At 53.0% G+C, this 24,867-nt stretch overlaps 1 protein-coding gene across 1 annotated transcript in view; it reads left to right on the forward strand.

The window, feature by feature from the left end:
• Window positions 1-14,294, forward strand: part of NKD1 (NKD inhibitor of WNT signaling pathway 1) — an 85,760-nt gene extending 71,466 nt beyond the window's left edge. The window contains exons 5-10 of the mRNA XM_033218365.1: window positions 266-372; window positions 4,137-4,232; window positions 7,752-7,899; window positions 8,395-8,479; window positions 9,852-9,979; window positions 10,752-14,294. Coding sequence (XP_033074256.1) covers window positions 266-372; window positions 4,137-4,232; window positions 7,752-7,899; window positions 8,395-8,479; window positions 9,852-9,979; window positions 10,752-11,341 — 1,154 coding nt within the window. The 3' untranslated portion in view covers window positions 11,342-14,294. The remainder of the gene's footprint in view (window positions 1-265; window positions 373-4,136; window positions 4,233-7,751; window positions 7,900-8,394; window positions 8,480-9,851; window positions 9,980-10,751) is intronic.
• The last annotated feature ends 10,573 nt before the right edge of the window (window positions 14,295-24,867 follow it).

Below are 24,867 nucleotides of genomic sequence, written 5' to 3' on the forward strand. Positions count from 1 at the left end.
CAGGGCAGAAGTCACAGGCTGGTAGGGGCCTGAGGGGGCCCCCGACGGTGCAAATGGGTGTACCATGCTTGGCAGGGGGTCTCCCCAGGCAGTACCAGGTGCCAGAGTAGTGTGATGTTGACCCCAGCAAATGGGCAGGGCAGGAGTGGGCCCAGCCCACTGGCGAGAATGTCCAGGCCAGGCCTGGAAGACGAAGGTGCAGTGAGTGCAGCTGCCCTGCGTCTGGACCCTGCTCCTCATGCTCCCTCGCCTCCCTCCCTGACAGTGGCCCTGCCTCCTGAGAAGACCGACGGGCTGGGCAGCGGAGATGAGAAGAAGATGGAGAGAGTGAGCGAAACCTGCCCAGGCTCCAAGAAGCAGCTGAAGTTTGAAGTAAGTTTCCTTTTGGTGCTGGGTCCTGGGGAGATGAGATGGGTTTTCTCAACTTTGTGCTTTGGGAGGAGGGAAGCTGAGGCCCTTCCAGACAGGACAGCCCTTCCTCTGCATGAACAGCACCCTCTGTGGGAGGTTCTTCCTGCCACATCTGGGGCTGTCCTGGCTCAGGGCAGACCCCAGGGACTCACCACTGCTCACCCGCTCAGCCTGGTCCCAGCCCCTCCATGCGGGGTGTGCCCAGCAGCCTGGGAGAAGGCATGAGAGTAGACGAGGGAGGCAGGACTCTGGCCCTGCTGCTGCTGTCACCTCTCTGGACCTCAGTTTGCTTGGTGAAACCTTCCCTTCCAACTCTTGAGGCTGTTCTTGGGGTGCCTGCGGGGGCTCTCAGGTGGAATGGATGAGCAGGAGGCACAGGCAGGTCCCTGACGCTCTCTGGGCCTCAGTTTCCCCATGTGGGCAACACCAGGGATGTGCCTCTCTGTGGCTCTGTGTGGTGCCTGGAGGAGGGAGCAGAGGCTGTGGGCGGAGGTTGGTGAGGCTCTGAGCGTAGGGGTAGGAGTTGGGAGAGGGGTGCACAGGAGAGCCTTTGGGAAGAGAAGGGCCTTTGGGGTGAGAAGGGGACACATGAGTGCCCCAGACCCAGTGGCTGCACGGTCTGTTCCCCACCGCCTGATAGTGTAGCATGCCCCTGTGCACCCAGTGCTGAGAGCCAGGCCCAGGCCTGCTGCATGGAGCTTCCCCACTGCTCCGCCCTCCTTGCTCCCTCCCTCCTTCCCTCTGTTTGCCTTCCTGAGACCACCAGGGTATAGCTCTAGAGTCAGCAGGCCTGGGTTCAAATCCTGGCTATGAACTTAGTGGCTGTGTGACTTTGGGGCAAGTTCCCTAAAGTCTCAGTGGCCTCACATGCCTCGCCTGTAAGGTGGGGACAGTGGTGATGTCTGTTGCATTGGGCTGTTGTCAGCATCATGAGTTCGTGCGCCTAAAGGTCTAAAGTGCTTAAGAGGGTGTCCCTCTTTCTAACCAATGCTGATTGGCACCGGCTAATTGCCAGGGGACCCAGCTTAGACTGGGTGTGGTTCCTGCTGTCAAGGAGTGCACAGTGTGACCAGGGGACAGTTGAGTGCCCCAGACCCAGTGGCTGCACAGTCAGTGATGAGATGAGATCTGGGAGCCCGGGGTGGGCGTCACGCCGAGGGGTGTGGGTAACAGACATTTGGCATTTTCAGGCTCTGTGCGGTGCCTGGAAGAGGGAACAGCAGCTGGCGGTGGAGACTGGGGAGGTGGGTGAGGCTCTGAGCATAGGGGTAGGAGTTGGGAGAGGGGTGCACAAGGGAGCCTTTGGGGTGAGAAGGGTCTTTCAAGCAGAGGGAGCTGCAGGAGCAAGGGCCTGGAGGTTGAAGTGCCAGCGTGCTGTGTGGGGAGAATGAGCCGCGTCGTGTGGCCTGTGCTGGATGGTGGGACATGGGGGAGACGCCCTGTGTGCAGGGTCCCTGGTGACCGATCTTACACCCTTTCCAGTATCGTCTCCCTGCCATGCGCCACCATCCTGCACAGGCCACACCACACAGCTTGCTCTCCCCACACAGCACACCAGCACTCCAGCCTCCAAGAGGCTTGAAGGCTCGCCTGAGGAGGACAGGTAGTGTCTAGTAGGAATTAGGGCTGCCAGCTTCTTCCTGGAGCCCAGCCCCACCCTAAGCCCACCTGGGTCCTTGTAGGGTCTTTTGGGGAGCTTGGCAAAGCCCAGGGCTAAACTCAGTGGCAGAAGGAAGACCGGGCCCAGGCATCCTGCCTCCCTGGAAGCCCAAGTGTGCTTGCTTCTGGAGGGGCAGGCTCAGGACTGAGCTGTGGTCCACAGGCAGGACTCACCTGAGAAGCCCAGATGGGGTGTGGGAGAGGCCTAGGAGACACACATGTGACAGGTGGGGCAAGTGGCCAGAGTTACTCAACTCATGTTTCTGAAGCTCAGACCCAAGCTGTCTTGGAAACAGGTAAATGGTGTGTGTGTGTGTGTGTGTGTGTGTGTGTGTGTACACAGGTATGTGTGTGTAGGGTGTGCACATATGGGGTGTACCTGTGTAGGTGTGCGTGTGTATAGGTACATGTTTAGGGGTATGCATGTGTGTGTGTGTGTGTGTGTGTAGGGGTGTGTATGTAGGCTCGTGTGTCATGCCACATGAAACAGTGCCTTGGGCAGCAATGAGGGCCCTTGGCAGGTGTCAGATGGGCGTGGCTGAAGCAAGGTTGGCTTTGAACTCAGCGTGGGCGCCTAAGAATTGCTGGAGGGAAATGGCTTAGTGCTGCAGCAGCCAGGGCCAGGACGCCGTGCTGGGGCTCACTCCCCTATTGTTCGCAGACAGGTGCCTTCCCCTCTCTGGGGAGCTGAGCCTTCCCCCTGCCAGGCCAGCCGGATGCCACCTTCTTGATGGTGGAAGGAGAGGTGGAGTTTGGCATGCCATGGAACAAAATGGTCTTGTTTCCATAGAATCTTATGGATCTGAAAGGCTGTTTGTGGAGCCCTTTCCTGCTGAACAGCATGCTTCCTAGAACTGTTCGTCTGACACTCAGCCAGCCTCTGCACACAGCCCTCCGGTGACCAGCTCACCACTTCGCGGCTCATATTCCCTAGGGTCAGACACTTCAGGTTGCTGAAAATGATAATAATGAAATGATTGTTTCATTGATTATTGATTGAAATAATTATTTCAATGAAATAATATGTTAATCATTACAGCAAAAGTAACAGCTGCTACCTTTGAGCTTTTCCATGTGCCAGACAGTGCTCCAAGCACAGGTGTAAACGACACCAGCATTTACCCTCCACTTCCTGTTTCCAGTTCCCCTAAGCAGACCTGGCCACATGGCACTGGGAGCAGGCAGTGTGTAGGGGAGGCGATCCTGGAGCACAGGTGCGAGGAAGGAGGGAAGCCTGTGAAATCTGGGTTCATCTGTGGGCTCTGCCTGCTGGAGAGCCTCCTAGGAGCCATGTAGCGTGCGCTCAGATTTGTCCCAGGGAGGGGTGAGGAGGCCTGGCATTTCCACTGCCTCCTGTCCCTCCCTTGTTCCATCGCCTCTGCGCATTCCTTCCCGGGCTCTTCAGGGCTGCCCTGAGACAGAAAAGCGTACATGAAGCGGGAGGTTGGAAACTGTCCCCACCACAGGTGCAGGGAAACAGCTGGGCTGAGGGCATGTGGGTGGGGCATTTAATCTTCCCAGCAACTTCTTGGGAGACAGGCTATCATTTTCCGTAATGTATACAAAGAGAAACTGAGGCACAGCGGAGGGCAGTGACATGCCCCGGGTCACACAGCTGTGGAGGGCCCTGCAGGGGCTGGGGCCTGGGGCTGACTGGCACCCGAGCTCCTCACGCTCATGCTGTCCTACCCTGGCGTGCTGCTGGGGCTCCCAAGTTGATGCTCCCTTGCCTTCTAGTTGCCTCTTGCCCTTGGTCCAAGCTCAGCTTTTCTGAGACCACAGCGCCTCTTCTCAGACCCCCTGTGTTTCCTTTGTCTTTCAAGACCCACAGACCACCAGGCACCCCTGCAGGCATCCCTCCCTAGGCCAAACCTCCTCTGCCGGGGCTCTGGCTACCCTCCTGGGCCAGTTCTGTCTTGGCCAAGGTGCTCCCTGTCCACTCAAGGTCTGGGGAGGGCAGAGGACAGGTGGCCGCCCCTTGGCCTGGCTTCTAGGCCCAGGCTTCCACCACCCAGTCAGTGTTGCCACAGATAGGGGACCAGCCCCACCCATCTCTCTGCATCCAGGAGCTCCAGTGCGATGTGTCCGTGGAGGAGGACAGCCGGCAGGAGTGGACCTTCACCCTGTACGACTTTGACAACAACGGCAAGGTCACCCGAGAGGTGAGTGCACCTGCCTGGCCTCTTGCTGTGCATCATGCCCGCAGGCACAGGGCCTGGGCACAGTACCCCACCACTGCCACTTCTCACCCCTGCATCGGTCCTGCCCCTCAGGGAAAGCTGTAATAGCTAGGGAGTTGCTGGGAGCTCCTGCGAGATCTGGAGGAGCATCCCAGAGCTGCTGGCAAGTGGGAAGAGAGGACAGGGAGGGAGGGCAGCTCCCCTGCTCTCAGCCCAGGCACTGCCCCTCAGTGTCCTCTCTTCCCACTTGCCAGCAGCTCTGGAATGCTCCTCCAGATCTCGCAGGAGCTCTGCAGATAGTGCAGGAGAAGTTCACCTTTATGCTGCCAGATGTGAGTTCTGGGTTAACAAGGTCACCTCCTCCTCAGGCTGTGGTTTAGGAGCTGTTCCAACAGGTTGGAGGAGGAAGTAGTGACTTTTAAGTACCCAGGACTCTTTGACATGTAAGTGACAGAATACATGCTCCGACTGCTGTATTTAAAAAAAAAAAAAAAAAAGGAATACAATACATTGGCTCATGTAACTGAAATTTGGTCCAGGGTCTGACTTCATGGATGGCTTGACACAGAGGCTCGGTGGCTTCAGGACAAGGTTTTCATCACTGCTCTGTTTCCTCAGTCTATGTCCTCTGTTCCTCAGCTTTATTTCCCTTCTTGTGAGGCGGACTCTCCCCTTGGCAGTAGCAAGACGATCGATGACAGCTTCAACCTGCGTTGTCCTTCACTGCCTTGGTAATGAGAGGAAGGGAGAGAGGGTTTCCAAGGAAGGTGGCCCAGCCTGGCCCTGGAGAAAGTGTTCACTGGGTCATGTCTTCCTCCCACCGAGGAGCCAGGGAGTGGTTTTGAGTGGAGGGAGGACAGGACTGGTCTGGTGTTTCCCTGGTCTATTTTTAGCCCTGACGCCACTCCTCAAATTTGGCTGTAAATACGATTCCCTTCCACGCCTTCTGAGTGCCAGGGCGGATGGGCTCCCACCTCACAGCATCTGCAGCCCAGAGCTGGGGTGTGGGCCAGCTTTCCAATCAGAAAGAAGACCTGCTCCTCCTTCAGGCGTTCGTTCATGCAGGAAATAGCACACTGATTCCTGCGTGTCTGGCCCTGTGTAGTCAGTGAGGTTGATTTTCAAGCTAGAATTGCCAGAGCACATAGGCTCTGAGACCCTCGGTCTGCTGGGACCACCTCCACCCTGATTACACACCAGGGCCCCAGGTCCTCTAAGGTATCAGAAGTCCGGGGGATGAAGTGAGTGTCCCTCAGCCGCCTCATCTGTATAACGAAGCCTCCTTCATGGGCTGCCCAAGATAGAGAGAGTGAGCAAACAGGTCCTTATGAAGAAGCCAGAGGGAAGGACAGGAGGAGCAAGGAGAGCCCTCTGTGGGCCTCATCGGGAGAGGTGGGGTCACTGAGCAAGCCAGCTAGGGAGTGCCTGGAGCCTGGGTCTCAAACTTGTGGCCCCCACAATTTCAATCTGGCCCCCAGATGTTCTGGTCTGGTCCCCCAAAGGGTTTTGTTAAAAATCAGTTGTCAATATCAGTGATTCTGAAGATTTAACAGAAGATCCTGGATTTCTGGCTTTTCTGAGTGACCCCCTCCCACCTGCATTGTCAGAGGACAAGTCAACTGAGCTGAGCCACCACGCCTCCCAGGACAGGGTCAGCGCCTCTGACGGCCCCCACTACACTGGGCCACCCTCCTACATGCCTGCCTGGTTGGGGCTGCGCTGGGGTTGCCTCAGCTGCTTCAGCCTGCAGGACTTAACAGGCAGGAGGTGAAGGATTGCTGGGCAGGTAACTGGCCACAGATGGGTCTGCTTCATAGAGAAAAAATGTCTTCTCCAGAGGTTTCCAATGCCAATTAAAGCAGGACGTTGCCCCCCACCCCAGCACCAGACAAGTGACCGCAGCAGATACCCAGACAGAAAAGGCCTAGTGAGGGGAATCTGTGCCCTCCAGCCCCAATCAGAAGGGTTTTGAGACACCCAGGGAACATTGTGTGGACACCTCGTTCTGGTTGAGGGATACCTGAGGCTCAGAGAGATGAGATTTGGTCAAGTTCTCACAGATTAGTTTATCTTGTAGGGATGGTCTCAGCCAGCTCAAGCTGCCATAACAAAATGCTACAGACTGGGTGGCTTAGCAGAAATTTATTCCTCACAGTTCTGGAGGCTGGAAGTCCAAGACCAAGGTGCCACCTACTTCAGTTCCTGGTGAGGGCTCACTTCCTGGCTTGCAGATGGCCATCTTCTCACTGTGTCCTCACGTGGTGGAGAGACCTCTTCTGGTGTCTCTTCCTTTTTTCCTAAAAAGAGATGGGATCTTGCACTGTTGCTCAGGCTGGAGTGCAGTGGTGTGCTCATGGCTCACTACAGCCTCAAACTCCTAGACTCAAGTGATCCTCCCACCTCAGCCTCCCAAGTAGCTGGGACTACAGGTGTGCACCACCACACATGGCTTTTTTAAAAAAAATTTTTGGTAGAGAATGTTATGTTGCCCAGGCTGGTCTTCAACTTCTGGGCTGAAGTGATCCTCCCACTTCGGCCTCCCAAAGTGCTGGGATCCCAGGTGTGAGCCATATCCCTAGCTCTCCTCTTCTTCTAAGGGCCCTGATCTCCTATCATGGTCCTGCCTTCATGACCTCGTTTAACCTTAGTTATCTCCTTACTCCAAATACAATCACATTGGGGGTTAGGGCTTTAACCTGTGGATTTGCAAGTGAGTGGGGAGCCACAATTCAGTCCATAGCAGGAACACGTCTCCCTTTCCAGTTTTCATTTCAAACCCGAAGCAGATGCTCTTGATGCCCCCACCCCATTTTCCCTGGGCCCACCTCGAAGTTCACCTGCTACCGTGGTGGACGGTGCCCACTGTAAGAACTTTCTCAGGTACAGGGAGCTGGCTTGGCCCTTGCAGGAAAGCCCAAAAGCACAAGGGAGGGTGGGGCACAGTGGCTCATGGCTCATACCTGTAATCCCAGCACTTAGGGAGACTGAGGTCGGAGGATCGCTTAAGACTGGGAGTTCAAGGCTGCAGTGAGCCATGATCACACCCCTGCACTCCAGCCTGGGTGAGAGTGAGACCCCATCTCAAACAAACAAACAAAAATCCAAAGTACAGGGAATGTAGCATCCTTGGGGAGCTCTCAGGCAGTGAAGAATGACAGTCCATTTCTAAACTCTCCATCTATCTCATGAGGCTGTTCCAAGGTGGGCTCCACACTCTGCCTCCAGGGCCCCAGTGTGACTGAGCCCCAGTTGCCCCTGGCTGTAACCTGTTCTTTTCCTTTTCTCTTATGGGATTTTCCTCTTCTCTCTCCCTGCTCCCTCACTTCTGCTTCCTAGGATCTCTTCCCAAATGAACCTCAGACATCCAGGTTTCTGCCTTAGGCTCTGCTTTGGGGCAGCCAGAGGGGTTCAGTCCTGCAGTATCCACCGGGCCCTCTGGTTTCTATTTTCAAGGCCCTGTGACTGAAACCCCACATGGGTCTCTGCTTCCCTCCCATTCAGGACATCACCAGCTTGCTGCACACCATCTATGAGGTGGTGGACTCCTCTGTCAACCACTCTCCGACATCCAGCAAGATGCTGCGGGTAAAGCTCACTGTGGCTCCCGAGGGCAGCCAGAGCAAGAGGAGCATCCTTGTCAATCAGGCCGGTGAGGGCTGCAGGGCTGAGCCTGGGAAACAACGTCCTCCCATCTCTTAGGAAGGACCAGAGCCTTCCTGGGAGGGCTGGAAGGGAACCTGTGGGCTTTCTGGGGCAGCTGCTTTGTGGACAGGTGGGGTTCAAATGGGTCCTTGAAGGGGTAGGAGGAAGGGTGGGAAGGGGAGGGAAGGGATTCTGGGTGAGAGGCCTCACATAGGCAGAGCCATGCTGCTGGTATAAAGGCTGGTGTTGTGGGCAGCACGGCGTCTGCAAGCCTTGAGGCCAGCTAGAAGGAGGTGAGGCTGGAGGGGGAGTCTGGGGAAGGAGGTGAGACTAGATGGGGACGCGTCCAGGGCAGGTAGCCTTGAGACCCCATTTATTTAGCCCCAGCTCGGGGAACCCCCCCACAGTGCCCTTGCAAAGCAGCTGCATGCCAGGCAGCCCTGGGGAGGGTGGGAGCAGGTGGCTTACCTGGTGTCTCCTGTGCTTCTCGGGCCGGACTCAGACCTGCAGAGCACAAGGCCCCGAGCAGAGACCAAACCCACTGAGGAGCTGCGGAGCTGGGAGAAGAAGCAGCGAGCCCCGCTCAGGTATGTGGGCATGGTGCACATGAGCATATGTTGAACACCAGCTGTGTACCTGCATCTGAAGGATTCAGAGCAGGAAGTTTTGCTCTGGTCTGTGTTCTCTTCAGGGAGCCAACGCTTTTGATGCACAGACTCATCAATCAAATGAAAATCTTAACAAATAACTACATGTAGCCCACATCCTTTTATGGAACACATCTTGGGCAGACAGGACTGGAGTCCAGCATTTTTGGGGCTTTGGAAAGGTGCTCTCAGCAGTGTATCAGGCTCTGACGCATTGCTGTTTCTGCTGGGAGATGACTGGATATTCACACTAAGTGAGATAGAGACCGTAAACACCTTCCCATCCCTTTAGGGTGGGCCTAGCTGCTATGTGGGTTATGAAAAATCTTAGTTTTCAGGCTTTTTGGATTTCAGAATGGTGGAAAAGGAATTATGAGGCTGTAGTTAATTTTCACCTGTTATTTCTTCAGCTGCAAGGGAGGAAGGGAGGAAAGGAAAGAGAGATTGTTTAAAGAAAGGGATTGAGTAAACAACAGTAACACGGCAGGCATGAGGCTGTGTTAACCTCTAGTGTGCAAATGGTAAGGGAATGACCAGAGCTGGATTAGTACTTGCTTAGGGGAAAGAAAAAACAGTTCAAGCAGGGTCACAGCCAGGTGTGGGGACAGGGCTGAGAATCAGAGGGACCCAGGCTGGCTAGAGATCCTGGGGGAAGGTGGTACTGTGTTGTGTGGGAAGGAAGCCAGGATGGGAGCAGATCAAAGAGGTCTTTGGAGGAGAGGACCAGGGAGCCCCGAGCCCTGCAGGAGAAAAAGAAAGCCTCTGGCAGCATTTCTCCCCACCCCTCCATACACACTGTGTTAGTCACACGTGTGTGTGCACACACACACTCATACACTGGTGAGGCCCATCCTGGGCTGTAGGGCAGGTCATGGGGTCTGCCAGGCCCAACTCCAACAGTTTAAGGGGCTTCTGCTGCCCGTACCCCCTGGGGAACCAGACCGGGGGTTAGGCTACCTACCTGCAGTGGGCACATAGAGCTTGAAGCCTGGCACTGGGGCATTCTTAGAAGTTGGCCAATAATCTCTCACATTTGCTTTGAACCTGTTCAGAGCAAACTTCCGTCCACTCCTCCCAGAAGCTGCGGGGAGGTCCGGCCGTGGGCTGCGGTCTGTGGTCTGTCTCTCCATTGGCAGGGAAGCAAATGGAGGCACAGCTTGTAGAGAGGGCTGTTCCTCCCCACCCTCTCCAAAGGCCAAGAAGAAAATGAATGAACAGTCCAGAGTTCGTTCTGGGGGCTTCCCAGTAGCCTATGCACTTGCCCCCACCTGGTGGTCAGTGTCACCCTACTCACTTTCCTCCCCTGCCGTAGGTTCCAGGGTGACAGCCGCCTGGAGCAGTCTGGCTGCTACCACCATTGCGTGGATGAGAACATCGAGAGGAGAAACCACTACTTAGATCTCGCTGGGATAGAAAACTACACGTCCCAGTTTGGGCCTGGTAAGGGACTCAAGCACCCTGCGATGGGTGATGAGGACAGGGCGTGGCTGGACGGGCCATGTGGGCGGTGTTCACTGCTACCCCAGGCTTCAGGAAGACAGCTATTATGGGACAGGTCAAAGACTCTTGGAGAAAGTGACATTAAAAACGGTTTCAAAATTAAAGTAATACATGCATGAAATTGAACAAAGTCAAATAGTATCTAAGGACTTAGCACCCAATGACAAACAACAGTTCCGTGCCCCAACCCAGCCCATTCAAGCCCTGTTCCCTGGGCAACCACTTTGACCCCTTCTGGCTGTTTCTTCCAGCGAGAACCTCGGTTTCCCTAGGTACAGTGCTGCTGTGTCTTTATCAGCCTTGACATATGTTGACCTCTTGCTCAATTTCACTCCCACAACTCCCTTCTCCCCTTTCTCTTCATATGTTTAATTCCTCTAGGAGTTACTTCTGTATGTTTTTAGCAATATACTTAGAGTTCTTTCTTGCCCCAGTAACCTTGGACAGTTTTTGGGGTCTCTGCTGCCATCTCTCTTTCTCGGCTCCCTCTCGGAGAGTATTTTTTAAGACCTACCAAAGAACCAGTTCTTCCCACTTAGCAGATGGGAAAGTTCCATTTCAGATAGTTTTCCTGCAAGGCAGTGAGGGGCAGTTGGGCGTTGGGGGGTAGCTCTGGTCTTGGAGAACTGGGGGTGGGGGTGATGTCTGGGGTACAGCACAAGCCCCAGCACACAGTAGGTGCTCATTAAATGTCTGTTGAATTGGTTCCTAGGCTCCCCTTCCGTGGCCCAGAAGTCAGAACTGCCCCCCCGCACCTCCAACCCCACTCGGTCTCGCTCCCATGAGCCGGAAGCCATCCACGTCCCACACCGAAAGCCCCAAGGCGTGGACCCGGGCTCCTTCCACTTCCTTGACACCCCAATCGCCAAGGTCTCGGAGCTCCAGCAACGGCTCCGGGGCACCCAGGACGGGAGCAAGCACTTTGTGAGGTCCCCCAAGGCCCAGGGCAAGAGCGTGGGTGTGGGCCACGCGGCCAGAGGGGCAAGAAACAAGCCCCCTCTGGGACCCGCCTTCCCTGCAGTGTCCCCCTCCGCCCACCTGGCTGCCAGCCCGGCCCTCCTCCCCTCCCTAGCCCCCCTCGGGCACAAGAAGCACAAGCACCGAGCCAAGGAGAGCCAGCAGGGCTGCCGGGGCCTACAGGCACCGCTGGCCTCGGGCGGCCCCATCCTGGGGCGGGAGCACCTGCGGGAGCTGCCCGCCCTGGTGGTGTATGAGAGCCAGGCTGGGCAGCCGGTCCAGAGACATGAGCACCACCACCACCACGAACATCACCACCATTACCACCACTTCTACCAGACATAGAGCCCCTCCCCAGGGCCCCACCCTGCCGTATGAAGGACCCCACCCCCGACACCCCAAGGCATTATTATTCTATTAATTATTGTTATTATGACGATTATTGTTATTAATAATTATTGTTACTCCACTAATATTTAGCTAGCCTTCATGTAGAAGATCTATGGAAACACAGAACTAAACCTTTATTTATATGTTGTGGGGACTGCATATCTAGCCCAGGAAATGACTCTGGTTTGGAGTGGCCTGTAATGGGCAGAGGCTCCCTGGAGGCTCAGGAGCTGCAGCATCTGTGTGGATCAACCCACACCCTTCCCAGAGCCGGGGAGCCCTCAGCCCCAACTCCACCCCACCCCAGCCTCTTCCAGGAGAGCACCCTTACCTGGCCCAGCTTCCAGAGACCCTCGAAATCTCCGAGAAGATAAACAGCTGCTACCTCTTAGTATTATTCTGATTTTATTTTGCCCTTAACTGATTGTAATGTGCTACAAGGGATTTCAGTGGACTGCAGAGTGCGAACGTCTTGCTGTTGTGTTTTTATGTCCCAACCTAGAAACCTTAGCTGTCTTTTCTGGAGTTGTCTTTCATGCTTTTCCAGTGGGATCAAGCCCTTTTCCCCAAAGCAGTCCCATCTCTTCTGCCATGCACAACATGAAAATCCACTTCTCTTCCTTCTCCTCCTTCTCTCTCCTTTACAGCGATACATACACATATTTAAGGACTATCCCCGAGACCATCCTTCTCATTTTGGAAACTGCTAGGGAGGGAACCAACCACTTAAACAAGCGTCGTTTTCCAAGATCCGGGCAATTGCGTGCTGTTGGTTGTGGGGGAGGATGTGGCAGATACATACGTACCTACACGATTCTCTAACAGCGCTTTCTGTATCTATACATAGACGCCATCTGTCCATTTCTATGTATCTTTCTATAAATATACACTCTCAGGTATCTTTTCTGGTGTGTAGAAATCAGTGGTTTGCTTCTCTGGACGCTTCTGGAACCCAGATGTGACCCTGCTTGTCTCCTTTTGGGGCTGGATGGCTCAGATGCTTTCATCAGAGGTCCCTTCTCGGGTTTGGGGGTCTGATGGATTTTGGAGAAAACTGCTGGGGTACAGAAGCTTGGAGGGAAAAGGGGACCATGACCAGTGTTGGGACCCGGGGGCAGCATCCTCTACAGAGAAGGATTTTGTCTGGCCAGAGCCTGGAGAAACCTGAGGAAGAACCAGTCAGCTAGCCAGGGTCTCAAAGAAAAGCAGATTACACACTCAAATTGGGTAATTTGAGCAGAGTTTAATAAAGGTAATATTTACAAAGTGTGGGCTGAGCCTCCCATGAGAATGCAGAACCCTGGGACTAGCAGTGTGGAGCGCTACTCCCACCCCTGGGCCTGAGTGGGGAAGGAGTTATCTTTAGCAGACAGAGGATTGCTGGAGGAGTGAGAGGGGCACCTGAAGGAGCTGTGACCTTTGCTCAAAGGATGCAGCCAGTCATGGGGACCCTCCAGGGCAATTAATATCCCGACCCTGCTTTTCTGCCCCCGCCTCAATCCATTGACTGAGGCTGCTGGAAGCCACCGGGCCGAGGGAGCTTGTTGATGTGGGTCACATGGGCATGTTCCCAGCTCAGAGAGGAGAGCATACAGTGAATCTAGAGGGACACAAGAGGGAGAAGCAACTCCAGCCACCTTCCTTTCTGCCGTTTTGGCTCCCAGCTGGCACCCTCTTTTCCAGAGCCTCGAGTTTGGGTTTAATGTAGTTAGTAAGGAGTTACTTCCAAAGATAGTGGGCTTAGTTGTTACCATATTATTAATTTTATTAATGACTGATGTGCCTGGGATTGGATTAATACATTAATCCTTAGGACAGCCCCATGAGGCAGCTTGGTGGCAGCACAGGGAGCATGTCTAAGGCTCAGAAGTTCGTGACTCCCTTGAGGCCGCGCAGAGGACAGAGCTGGGATTCTGGTCTCCCACTTGATCCCTTTGCCACTGGTGCAGGGCTTAATCATGGCCATGGGCTGCCCTTGTTTTGGGTTGTGGGTTGTGGGTTTCTGTCAGTGAGAACTCAACTCAATCCAAAGTGAATGAAACCAAGTTGGAAGGCAGGGAGGGAACTGGCTTTGAGATGACAGGGTCCAGGATGTGAACTCAGCTGAGACTGGTTCTTGTCCCTCCCTCTTGTCCTTCGGATTGATACTGGTACTCAACTACATGCTTTGTCAGGGAGCCCTGGCTGTTGGCCTTCTAGGTCCCCTAACCATAAGGAAAAGGACCTTCCATTAGTGTAAAGCCCAAGGCAGGATTCTGATTGGCTGGGCTTAGATCTGGTGCCCATAGCTGGACCAATCATGACATCCCAGCTGGGATCACATGGCCAACCTGCCGACAAGGGGGTGGGGGTCTATACCGGAAGACAGGAGGGGAGGGGTGTAGACTGGACAGGAAGTAATGGCGCCCCAGGTTCCGAATTGCTGCAACCCTGGAGGCCAGCCGGGAGTTGAAACTACTGGTTTTAGAGCAGTTCCTCTGCCTCCCTAAGCTCCACACCTATCAGGATTCTGTTACTTCTTGGTAACTGGGACTTTCCCAGCTTTAAAAACATTATTTAAAAAAATAGTAACGTGCACATGTAAAAGATTCAAATAGTACATACACAAAGTACACAGTAAAAAGTGAACTTCCCTCCATCCCAGACCCGCCAGCATCCCAGATGCCAACTTTCTGGGTGTGGCCTAGGGCCCCTCAGTGTAGTGTAGGGGTTGTGAGCACAGACTTTGGTGCCAGCTTGCTGGGTTTGAATCCTGACTCCCTCTTTGTAGCCCTGTGCTTCAACTGAAATACTGTGCCTCAGTTTTTCCTTTATAAAGGCGGGGATCATGAGAGTGCCTGGCCCATGTGAGCACTATGAAAGTGTTAGCTGTTCTTTACCAGAATAAATGCATTTCTATATCTCCCCATATGCATTTTGTTAATTTTTAAAGTATTTCAAACACAAAGTTTGAAACAGAAAATTGTGAAACAGTAACTGTGAACTCACCACCCAGAATTTACAAATGCTGACATTTTGCAATATTTATTTCAGATCTATTTTTAAGGGGGGGGGGCGGGGAATCCTGCAGTTACTGCTTAATCCTCTTCCCACCCCACCCTTTTATTTTTACACAAGGAGCATAGTGTTCATACTTATGCTATTTTTTTCAGTAACTGAATATATTTGGAGATCTCCCTCCCTAGGTCATAGAGCTCTGCCCCCTTCTCTCTAACAGCTGCTCAGCCTTCTGTGCTAGAGGTGCTGTCATCAGCTTGCCCCATCCCCTCCTGGTGGTCATAAGGGTCATCTCTCATCCCAGGCTCTGGTGAACACTGTGCTGAGAGTCCTTGCACACAGCTCTCCCAGTGCCCACGGGCAGCAGCACAGGCGACAGAAAGTGTCCACATGGAACTGCAGAGTTCAAGAGCAAGTGTGATTTCAATTTTGATGTGATTGTACATGACCTCTAAAAGAGGTGATACTGGCCAGGCGCAGTGACTCACGCCTGTAATCCCAACACTTTGGGAGGCCGAACTGGGTGGATCACCTGAGGTCAGAAGTTCAAGGCCAGCCTGGGTAACATGGTAAAACCCCATCTCTACTAAAAATACAAAAAATGAGCCGGGCTTGGTGGTGCATGCCTGTAATCTCAGCTACTCGGGAGGCCGAGGCACGAGAATTGCTTGAACCTGGGAGGCGAAGATTGCAGTGAGCTAAGATTGTACCACTGCACTCCAGCCTGGGTGACAGAGTGAGACTCCGTCTCAAATAAATAAATAAAGAGGTTATACTGAATAATGAGGAATCAGAGGAAGAAGAAAGAGAGAGGGAGGAAGGTTGGAAGGAAGGAAGGAGGGAAAACTAGAAGGGGAAACCATGGTTGCTGGTGAGGTTTTAAGCACATTTTCCTGCAGGCTGGTATGGGTGAGAGGTTTGGTATTGTTTGCAAATCTTCTGAAGGCCATTCCAGAGGAGCAGTTGCCACTACCCCATCCCCTGAGCTCTGAGCATGGGGGTTCTCCTGGGGAGACTCCTGTCGAGGGGATGCCAATTTCTGCTGATCTGTCACTGGGTACCGAGGACTGGATGTGTTTAAGGCAGACAGCCAGGTGAGGATCCCAGCCACTGGGGCCTGCTGTCATCTCCTGGGAGTGCCCGGGGGTCAGGAGCCTAGGGGACTCTTGCACTTCACATCCAGCCGTGCTAATTACACTTTTTGGCAAAGGAAACAGCGAGGAGCAATTTCTTTCACTCCTCCAGCCCTGTTTTCTGTGTTTAGACATCAGATCATTACTGGGCTAGAGGGAAGGGAGCCTCCAAAGTGTGGCAGGAGGAAGGGAAGGCTGCCTGCACCTTGGTGTGTCTGTCAGATGCCAGCACTAATAACCTGGCTTCTTTGAGGCCTGTCAGTGTTCTCAGGAATGAAAGGGGACCCCTGAGAGGTGCTCGGTGCCAGCAGACTGTGAACGCCCTCCACCCACCACCCTCCCCTCCTCCTTAAAGATGATGCTACCTACCACACAGCAGACACCTGGTCACTGCACACCTGAAAGACTCCAAGGCAGCCTTGCCCCTCGTCCAGCCACGCCCCAGCACCCACCCTCCTGGCCCCTGCCTCGGCCTCCCCAGACCAGCTGCACCCAGCCCCCAACACCCACCCCTTCTCCAGATGTGTGCAGGCCTCGTTTTGCAGAGCGAAGACAGATGTTTCAGCCACACGCTTTATTAATTTCTAAAACCTGTGCTCGGGACACCCTTCCGCAGTCATGAAAAGTTTGATCAATTGCCACAGTCAGGACCTTTGTGTGGCGCTCTGATCTGGTGTTCGGTCTCATCATCTCCCAAACCAGCAGTCCTTGGGCTCACACCCCAAATGATTTTCCTAATTTATGTATTTCCCTACAAAGGGCTTTCTATACCTAGCATCTGCCTCCAGCATGAGAAGGGGGAATAGGTGAGACCCATTTGCCGGTAGCAGACGACGACTCTCGGGAGGAAATGGCAGAGCCTGGCGGAGACTCCCTGTCTCCGGCTGACCAGCCAATGGGATTCCTCTTCCCTCCACTGTCTCCCACAAAGTAGAAGAATCCTGGTACATTTAGCCCATGAGCCTGGCACAGATCCCTATCTAGACATGAGGCCCTTTAGACATGACTTTGGCATTGACCAGCCTGTTGGTGGTGGCTCAGGGAGGCAGAGGGGATGCTCACACCAGCAATTCTCATCCCCTGAATGCTTCGGATCACCTGGGGAGATTTCACAGAATACTGGTGCAGGGGTCCCACCTCTGATGATGCTGAGTGGTGGGTCTGGGATGTGGCCCAGGCATCAAGATGTTTGCTTTTTCCCCGAAATGACCTCAGAGGGCCCGATTTGAGGGAAATACTTCAGGGGTCGTAAGAATCCCCCAGGGAGCGTGTTAAGTGCAGATACCAGGCCCACCCGCAGAGATGAGCTGAGGTGGGTCAGAGGTGAGGCGCAGGGATCAGTTTTTTTCACAAGCTCCGCACCTCCAGGAAATGGTGGTGTGGTTGGACCCACAGACCACAGTCTGAGAGTCCCGTTGCCTGTGCCTTGGCACATGCAGGGTGGAATCCCAGTGGCCCTGCCTTGAGGAGGATGTGCATTAACGTGGTAGGGGAGGCAGAGACAGCTCCACCTGCCCCCTGCCCCACCAGGGACCTCCAAAAACTTCCTGGATGTTAGAGCAAGCAGCCATGCTGCAGCAGAGGATGAGGCTGGCGGATTTAGTAAGAGCCCTCTGTGTTTGGGCTGAGTTCTTTCTCTAGTTGCCTTGTCATCTGGCCTCTGGAAAACCCAGCTCTCCTCCCTTATCATAAGATTACAGGTTGCGAAAGACAGCCACATTTAGTGAGACCCCCAAGGTCCTCCAACTAGGGTGGGTCCACAGTGGCCCCTGGTGCATGGACCACACACTCTCTTCCCTCCCCTGGCTCAGGACTAAGGTCTGAAATTAGGGAGATAAGAGTGGCTTTCATGAAAACTTCTCTTCCCAATCTTCCCACTTTGCTTAGGGGCCCTTGGTCAAGGCCAGCTTTGGGGACTAGAGCTTGTTGCGACTACCAGCTGTCTCATTTTGCCGTACTACAAACTCAGGCTTGGTTCCAAGATTATGGGGGCCCTGCCCTGCCCCAGTAGGGTTTGTTTTGGGGTCACATCTGGTCAGATCCCTCAGAGAGCCTTTCCCCAGCCTCCACATCAGGGAGAGAGGTAGGTAGTGAGGAGCATTCGAGGCTTAGAAGAAGGACTAAAGTACAACAGCCTTGGAGGAACTGCCAGGGACCGAGGGCGATCTCTGGAGGAGGCAACCCAAGACCCCCTGGGCTTCTGAGCAGGAGGACCAAGACCTTCAGGGACCCTAAGCACCGAAAACATCACTCCTCATCCCCAAGCCCTGGCATCCCCCTGCTCTTCTAGAATAACTCTTTTCCAGATATTTCTGATTGCAAAATTCTGGGTGGGTTCATCCAAGCTGACCTTTGCTATTTTTTTCTTTCCCAATAAGGCCTCACTTTTTGGAGCCATCTTAGCTGGTGCCTAGGCAGAGGGTCAGTCAGCAGTGGGTATCAGGATACTGGCTCTGTGGGTTGCCTTCCTCCTGGTCTGTAAAGCCCCTGCGGGCGGGGCTTCTTAGATAGCTGCTTCCTTAGGGCATGGCACGTAGTGGGGCTTCCTTGGGGCGTGGCACATAGTGGGTGGTTAATGAATGGAAGAGAGGGAATGAGCGATCAAGGGAGGGAGAAGGGAGGGAGTGGAGATTTCTCATCCTTTCCTGTTAATGTATGACATCCTCCTGCCTATGAGTCCTTGACTCTGGAGTTTTACAAAGCAGTCACATTTCAAATAAAAGTCTGGGAAAGCAACACAGCATCGCCAACTTTTAATTTTGCTAAATAAGGATATTAGAAAAAGAATATCCTTTCTTTAAACAGTAAGAACTGCAGTCCCTTACTGTTTAAAGAAAAACCAAAAGAAGTTAAAAAGAAAAAAAAAAAAAACCTCAATGTGTTGTCTTTTTGTTTTTGTTTTGTTTTCTTTCCTTGGAAACCAGTGAAAGTTTGGCCAACCACACATCGCAGTAGGGCTAGAATTCCCTTCCCATTTTAGAGACGGAAGACCTGAGCCTCCAGGTGGGGGTGTGGAGTCCAAATGGACAGTTCTTCCCAAACCTGAGCACAGACCAGCTTGCAGGCCCTTTTTCCAGTCATGGCCTTAGCTGTCTGCAAAGCACTTGGGGGAGGCTGACATCTGTGATGTCCGGAGAGGGGGTTTCTGCAACCTCCAACACTGGTCAGTACTCCACAGAGGCCATTGGTGGGAGTGGTCTGCTTGTGCGAGCAGGCCTGTCATGGCCAGTTCAATGGTCGGCGCTGAGCTATGTCTCTTGGTGCCAGGTAGAGGGGTTGGAGTGGGCCTGAGGCCAACTTGCCCAGAGCCACACTCCCCAAGAAGCTGTGGGTTCTGGAACTTTGCCCTGCCTTCCTGTCCCCTGCCCACTCTAAGCCTCCAGAAGTCAATCCTCTGCTCACCGGGACCATACCTAGCATGGCCCATTGATGTGTCATGTGTGACCCGTCCAGGGTTTCAAAATGTTTGAATTTCCAAAATCTGAGGATTTCACCTAAAAACCTGGATGTTTGGCTTTTCTCATAACAATCAGGAAGTGTGTTTACCCTAGGCTTCTGTTCCCACATAGCTGCAATCCGCTCACCCCTTCCACTGATGCACATGCCTTTCTTCCCGTGCCCGGAGCCCCTCTCAGCCTGATGTTGAGGCCTGGCTTTGATGTGATTCAGCTTATGACCCCTGCGCAGCCTCAAGCACCTAATTTTTGGAGGTCAGTGATGCCGCTTAAAAACCTGTTCAGGGCAGAGCGTTAGACAGGAGGATGGCTAACGGAGCAGCTTCAGGCATGGTAGGACATTCATGGGGAAGTCTTTGGGGCAGTTCTGGAGACCCTCAGAGCGTGGCCCCACTCCTCCTTTAGGTGGGGCAGAGTGGGCTGGAACCCCTGGCAGAGGGTCCCAGGCTGTGTGAGACCCCGCCCAGCACTCCTTAAACAGCCAAGACAGGTGGAAAGCCCCAACTCAAAAGACTGGCTGGATTGTACCTGGCTCAGTGACTTCCCCTCTTTGAGACACAGTTTGCTTTTCTGTAAAGTAGACCCAATGAGGCCCACTTGACTTCAGCTCCAGGGACTTTGGAGATTTAAGCAAAGCAAGAAATGGGAAAGGAGTTTGTTACATATCAGGCTTCCTGGATGAATGCCCCCAGATCTCTTGGAGGGGAAGCAGAAAGACTGCTGATCGGGCAGGGGATGGGGACTCCCTGGGTGGCCAAGTGGACAGTCTCAGTAGGAGTCTCAGGCCAGGCTCTGTCTGTGACTCCCACTTCTCTGGGCTGCATCTCACTGTTCAGGCTAGAGTCTGGTCCTTGTCCAACTGCAGGTCCAGGAAGATGTGGCCCCAAATTCTCTGGACCTGATGTCCTAGATCCTGTGCACTTGGCTTCATGGAAAGAGTTTGAGAAGGTTGCAGGATCCAGTAGCTGGACCAGAGAATGCAGCTTGGGGGCTCGGCTAAGATGGGCAGACCAGCCCATGGGTGAGACTTTGGACCTGAGCTAAGTCCTGATTCTACTGCTTCCTCGATGTGTGACCTGGGACAAGAGACTCACCCTCTCTGTGCCTTGGTGTTTCTCTCTAACATGGGGCTAATTGGGGTAACTACCTCACTGAGCTGTTATGAGTAAATGATCCAGTGGGCATGAAGCATTCAGCACAAAGCCTGGTACGTCATAGGCCCTTGATATTAAAACACCAACAGTAGCTGCAGTTCGGAGAAGGTGACCCCAGAAGGCTCATGGGAAAGGAGGTGCAGTCCTGATGGATGAAAGGTACCTGTCCCCCACCCTGGCTGCAGAGCCCCCTGTGAGACAGCTACTGTGGCATGTCGCCTCTGCTATGCACTCAAAAAACACTTGAGGACATGACTTTTCCCTCTCAAGTTTGATAGAATTACTCTATTCCTTCCAGACCCGACCTGTGGTGTGAACTTGGACAAGCCCCTGCTGTCTCTGGCCTTCAGTACCATATTTGTATTATGAAACTGCCCTCAGCTTGAAGCTAGACCATGGGGGTGGCAGCTCTGAGTCCTACAAACAGTAGGGGCAGTGGTGGGGATGGGCAGCCTGAAAGCCATGCCCAGCAGTGCCTTCCTTGGGGAAAGAGGTGGCCTCTGGAGCGGTACTTGGCTACCCTGCATCTGGGACTGTCCTTGCCCTACTCCTAAGCTGCAGGATCGCTGAGGAGTCCACATTGCCATACCTGCCACTTACAGAGTGCCTACTGTGCACCCAGCCCACATTCACTAATGTCCTCGAAACAGCCTTGAGAGGAAACCAATGAGGAAACAGAGAAACAGTTCAGTTAAGCAACTTACCTAACTCATGGCTAATGCTTGGTAGGGTTAAACACAAGCCTGACACCTGTCCCTGGGGAGAAGCTGCTAGACATGTGACCCTCCCTTTCCAGGAGCCTGCTGGCATTGATACAGATTGACAAAGACCAGTCCTACTCCCTTGTCTGTCATTACTCCAGCCAAGTCCAGGGACACATGAGGCAAGGGGAGCTTTGGAAGCTGGGGCTGCTGGTGTGGCCGAGACCTCAGCTTCAGCAAGATGGTGCTCCAAGCTCTCAGGGTACCCTGTGGTCCCCTTCATTCATAGTACTGATCATGTTTGTAACTGTAGTTGATCCTCACTCATCGCAGTAGTTACATCTTTTTTTTTTTTTTTTTTTTTTTTGGAGACAGAGTCTCACTCTGTCTCCCAGGCTGGAGTGCAGTGGCGCGATCTCGGCTCACTGCAGTCATTACGTCTTATAAAGTTGCCTCTGACAGTGAGTTAGCGCATACAGAACTGTTGTTCCTAGGGGAAATACAGGGTTAGTTAGGTTCCTGCATTCTTCTGGTCACAACATTTTCATTACCAATCAGTGCATAACCTTGTTTTATGTGTGTTTCTGTTTAAATATGCCTAATTTACTATATATTCTTGATTCGTTAACATTGAACTCAGCCAACAGCTCTATAACTCATGACTGAACGAAGCTTATCTAGCACACGTATTTTCTCTGTAAGGTGTATCAGAGCCTTCTGTGCTTAAGAGCTCAAGACAGCACTTCAGCACCATCCCTGGGGAGCATTTTAGGCAGCCAAAAAAAGCACAAACATGCACAAAGCAGGATGCTACACAGACTGTGAGAAGGATGTTTGCGTATAGGATGAGAACTGAACCACGAAAGCAGAACATCATTTTATTCAACCTCAGTTGAGAACATGTGGCTGGGCCACTCAAACTTTTTGCTGCTCTGCGCATGTCACGAATGAAGTGAGTGCACCACAAGTATTGCGTGACAGATAAATTTTAGTGAATAGGCGACTTCTCCAATACAGAATCCACGGAGGGTGAGGATCCACTGTAGGTACTTATCTATACCTCTGATTCTTTGATTTCCACCAAAGCACTTGTTCACCAAATTATCTTGTAATCCCAAAGGCCCAGCAAAGACAGGTGCTAGTTCAACGTCTGTTGAGTGACTGAAGGACAACACATTCTTGGCCTCCCCACCCGCCCCCAGCTGGACCTAGCACATGGCCTGCTGTTGACAGGTCTTTGTTGATCGAATTCATAAAGATCGATGGGAAAAGGGGCACCTCTCTTGTGGGTTCCCGGTGCTGAGACTTGTTGGAATGTTGATACTGCCACCAGAGAAGGGCGGCAGCATGCAGACAGACTGAAAACCTGGAACCTCCTGGGGATATTCAGATAGTGTCCCTGGGCTCGGCCTGTGGGCTCTCAGCACACCTAGGTACAGGGGCCCAAGGTGACTCTGAGTGGCTCAAGATCCCCTCCAGATGGGCCCCTGGCCATCTTAGCCAACATCACCTGATTCCATTTCCTCCGACTCTGTCCTCAAAAGGCAGCATCTGATTGTGATCTGACCCAGAAATTCCTGGCCAGAATATTTCCAGTGTGGTGCATGTAAACTTTCCACCTTCCCTTCCTTCTCTCCTCCCTCCTTTCTTCATTGGGGAGAAAGAATTTGACATTCGAGTATCTCACTCTCTCTTGCTAAGCAGTTTAGTTAGACTGCAGGTCAGTCTCTGTGGTGTGACCACCCTCCAGTGGCAAGGAGCTGCCAAAACTGAGCTTCTGGGCAAGACGTGGGCAGAGCAAAGAGAGACCCACACTTGGTACTTCCTGCCCAGAAAGAACCTGCTCAGGCCTGGCTGGCCTTTGCCAAGTTCATCTCCAGGCTTTCTGTTCATCTGTACTTTCGAAGATTTAGAGATCAAGTACTATGTGTCAGGAATCATGCTCAGCACTTGATAAAACAGACGTCATCTCTACCTACCTTTGCAGAGCTTTAGTCTAGTGTGGGGGAGGGAGGACTGCTTCCACCCAGAAACGACATTTTTATCCACTGCGATAACTTCTGGAGAGACATGGGAGGAAATAACAGAGGGGACATGATGGAGATGGGGGGCTGCAGAGGGACTCTCCAGGAAGCCACATTTAGGGGGTGACTTCAAGGGTGAGGAAGAATTAGCCAGGTGGAACGTTAGAGGGAGCAGCTGGTGCAAGGGCCTCAAGGGTGGACAGAGGGTGAACGCTTGATGAGTTGGTGCAGGCCTGTATGGCTGGGTGCAGCTGGCAACGGGGAGGCCCAGAATGGGCAGGACCTGGGGGCCCGAATGGTAGAGAGTCTGCTCGTCACCCCAAGAGACACATCAGGAAGCTAGAAGGTCAGTTGGGGCAGAGAGGATGTGACACTTTAGCCACCAGTACGTGGAGAAGGGATTGGAAACAGTAGCCTGGAGAGGGGGCTTTCATGGTAGGATCCCACGGTGACCGAATGGATGCACGTTGTTTACGACATTCTTACCCATGAAAGCACTTAAGGATCCGCTTGCTTGCTTACACGTGGGATCAGCACTACCTTCCGTGCTGCCGAGCATCTTAACCGAGGGAAAGAACAAAAAGAAAAGTTGGCAAGAAAGAAAGGGCAAAGACAGAGAGACTGGGAGAGAAAGAAGCCCCGATTTCCTCTCTCTGGTAGTTGCTGAACTGGCTCTCGTGAAGGCAGAAAGGGAAGGGCTGACTTATGTCCCTCTGCCAGGAGAGGGGAAAGGAGGGAGGCATGATATTGACTTAAACGTGGGGGATTTAAAAGGCCCCTATGTTCCCACTTTGTGCTTTGCTTCTAACAGACAGCCTGGGACCTTTGAAGTCGGTCTGGCCCAGTGGGGAGCGGGCTTCTGTGGAGACAAGATGCTAACGGGGGCGGGGGAAGGGGGCCAGGGGGCGGCCGAAACTCTATTAGGCATGCTCTAGCAAAAAGAAAGGCAAATCCAATGATAATGTACATCTGTTTCAGGGAATTTATAAGCTTTGAACATTTTTTATGGGCAGATAAGTGGGTCCTTTTCTTACCATAACTTAGAACTTCAAAGCTGAGTGTGTGGATAATGCAAATTGCTGAAATATGAGATTTTCCCTACAAAGAGGTTTCCAAAAAAGATGAGGAAGAAAAAGAGAGGGGGAGAGAGAGAACGAAGGCTAATTGATGCCACAGTCTTTTATGTACATGGCAAAAACGCGACAGAAATTGATTTTTATGAAATAAGAAATTGATGGGAGAGACATGGGGAGGGGAGGAGGCGGCCTTGTAGCAGGTGCTGGGAGGCAGGGACTGGGGCCGGGTGGGTCCACCCAGGCTGTGGGTCAGCCCTGCAGGGTTGAGCTGCCTGGCTGTGGCTCAGGCCCTGGGGACACAGTGCCCTCCCTCTAGGAGCCACAGTGGGGAAAACAAGAAGAACACTGTCACTCGTAATGGGCAAGCAAGGATACTTCAGAGCCAGCCAAGACAGTGCCAGCCCAGAAGAACACCCTGGAACACCCAAGGGGGCTCCGAGGCAGGATGGAACCCCCTGATTTGGGGAAATCAGAAAAGGCCTCCTGGAGGAGAGGAGCTCTAGGGTGCAGGTATAATCCTGAGGGGAAGACAGTGGGGTGGGACATTTCAGATGGCAAAACAGCTGGGTCACGATATCCCCAGGGTCATGCCTCTGCCACCCAGACCCCACCACATTCAGCCCTCTGTGCTTTACTTGTCTCCCACATCCCCAGCCCCAGGAACTAGCAGGGACACAGTCAACATTCAATATGTGCTTGTTGAATGAATGAATGAATGTGAAATAGTGAGAACACAGAGCTCTTTCTTTTCACTATATTATATACCTACAGTGGTAGAGTCATACTAGAAGAGGTGATGGGATGGTGGTGTGGTCCCTGTAGTTGACCCCATCATCCTTTCTGCCCATAGGTGATTCGTCTAAGCCAGACATGGCAAAGTCCTCACCTTTGCCAGTGATTAATTCAGGAAAGATCATGTGTGACCTTATTCTGGCCAATGA

The sequence above is a fragment of the Trachypithecus francoisi genome, unplaced genomic scaffold (genome assembly GCF_009764315.1).
Source record: "Trachypithecus francoisi isolate TF-2019V2 unplaced genomic scaffold, Tfra_2.0 Lachesis_group10, whole genome shotgun sequence".
NCBI classification, from domain to species: Eukaryota; Metazoa; Chordata; class Mammalia; order Primates; family Cercopithecidae; genus Trachypithecus; species Trachypithecus francoisi.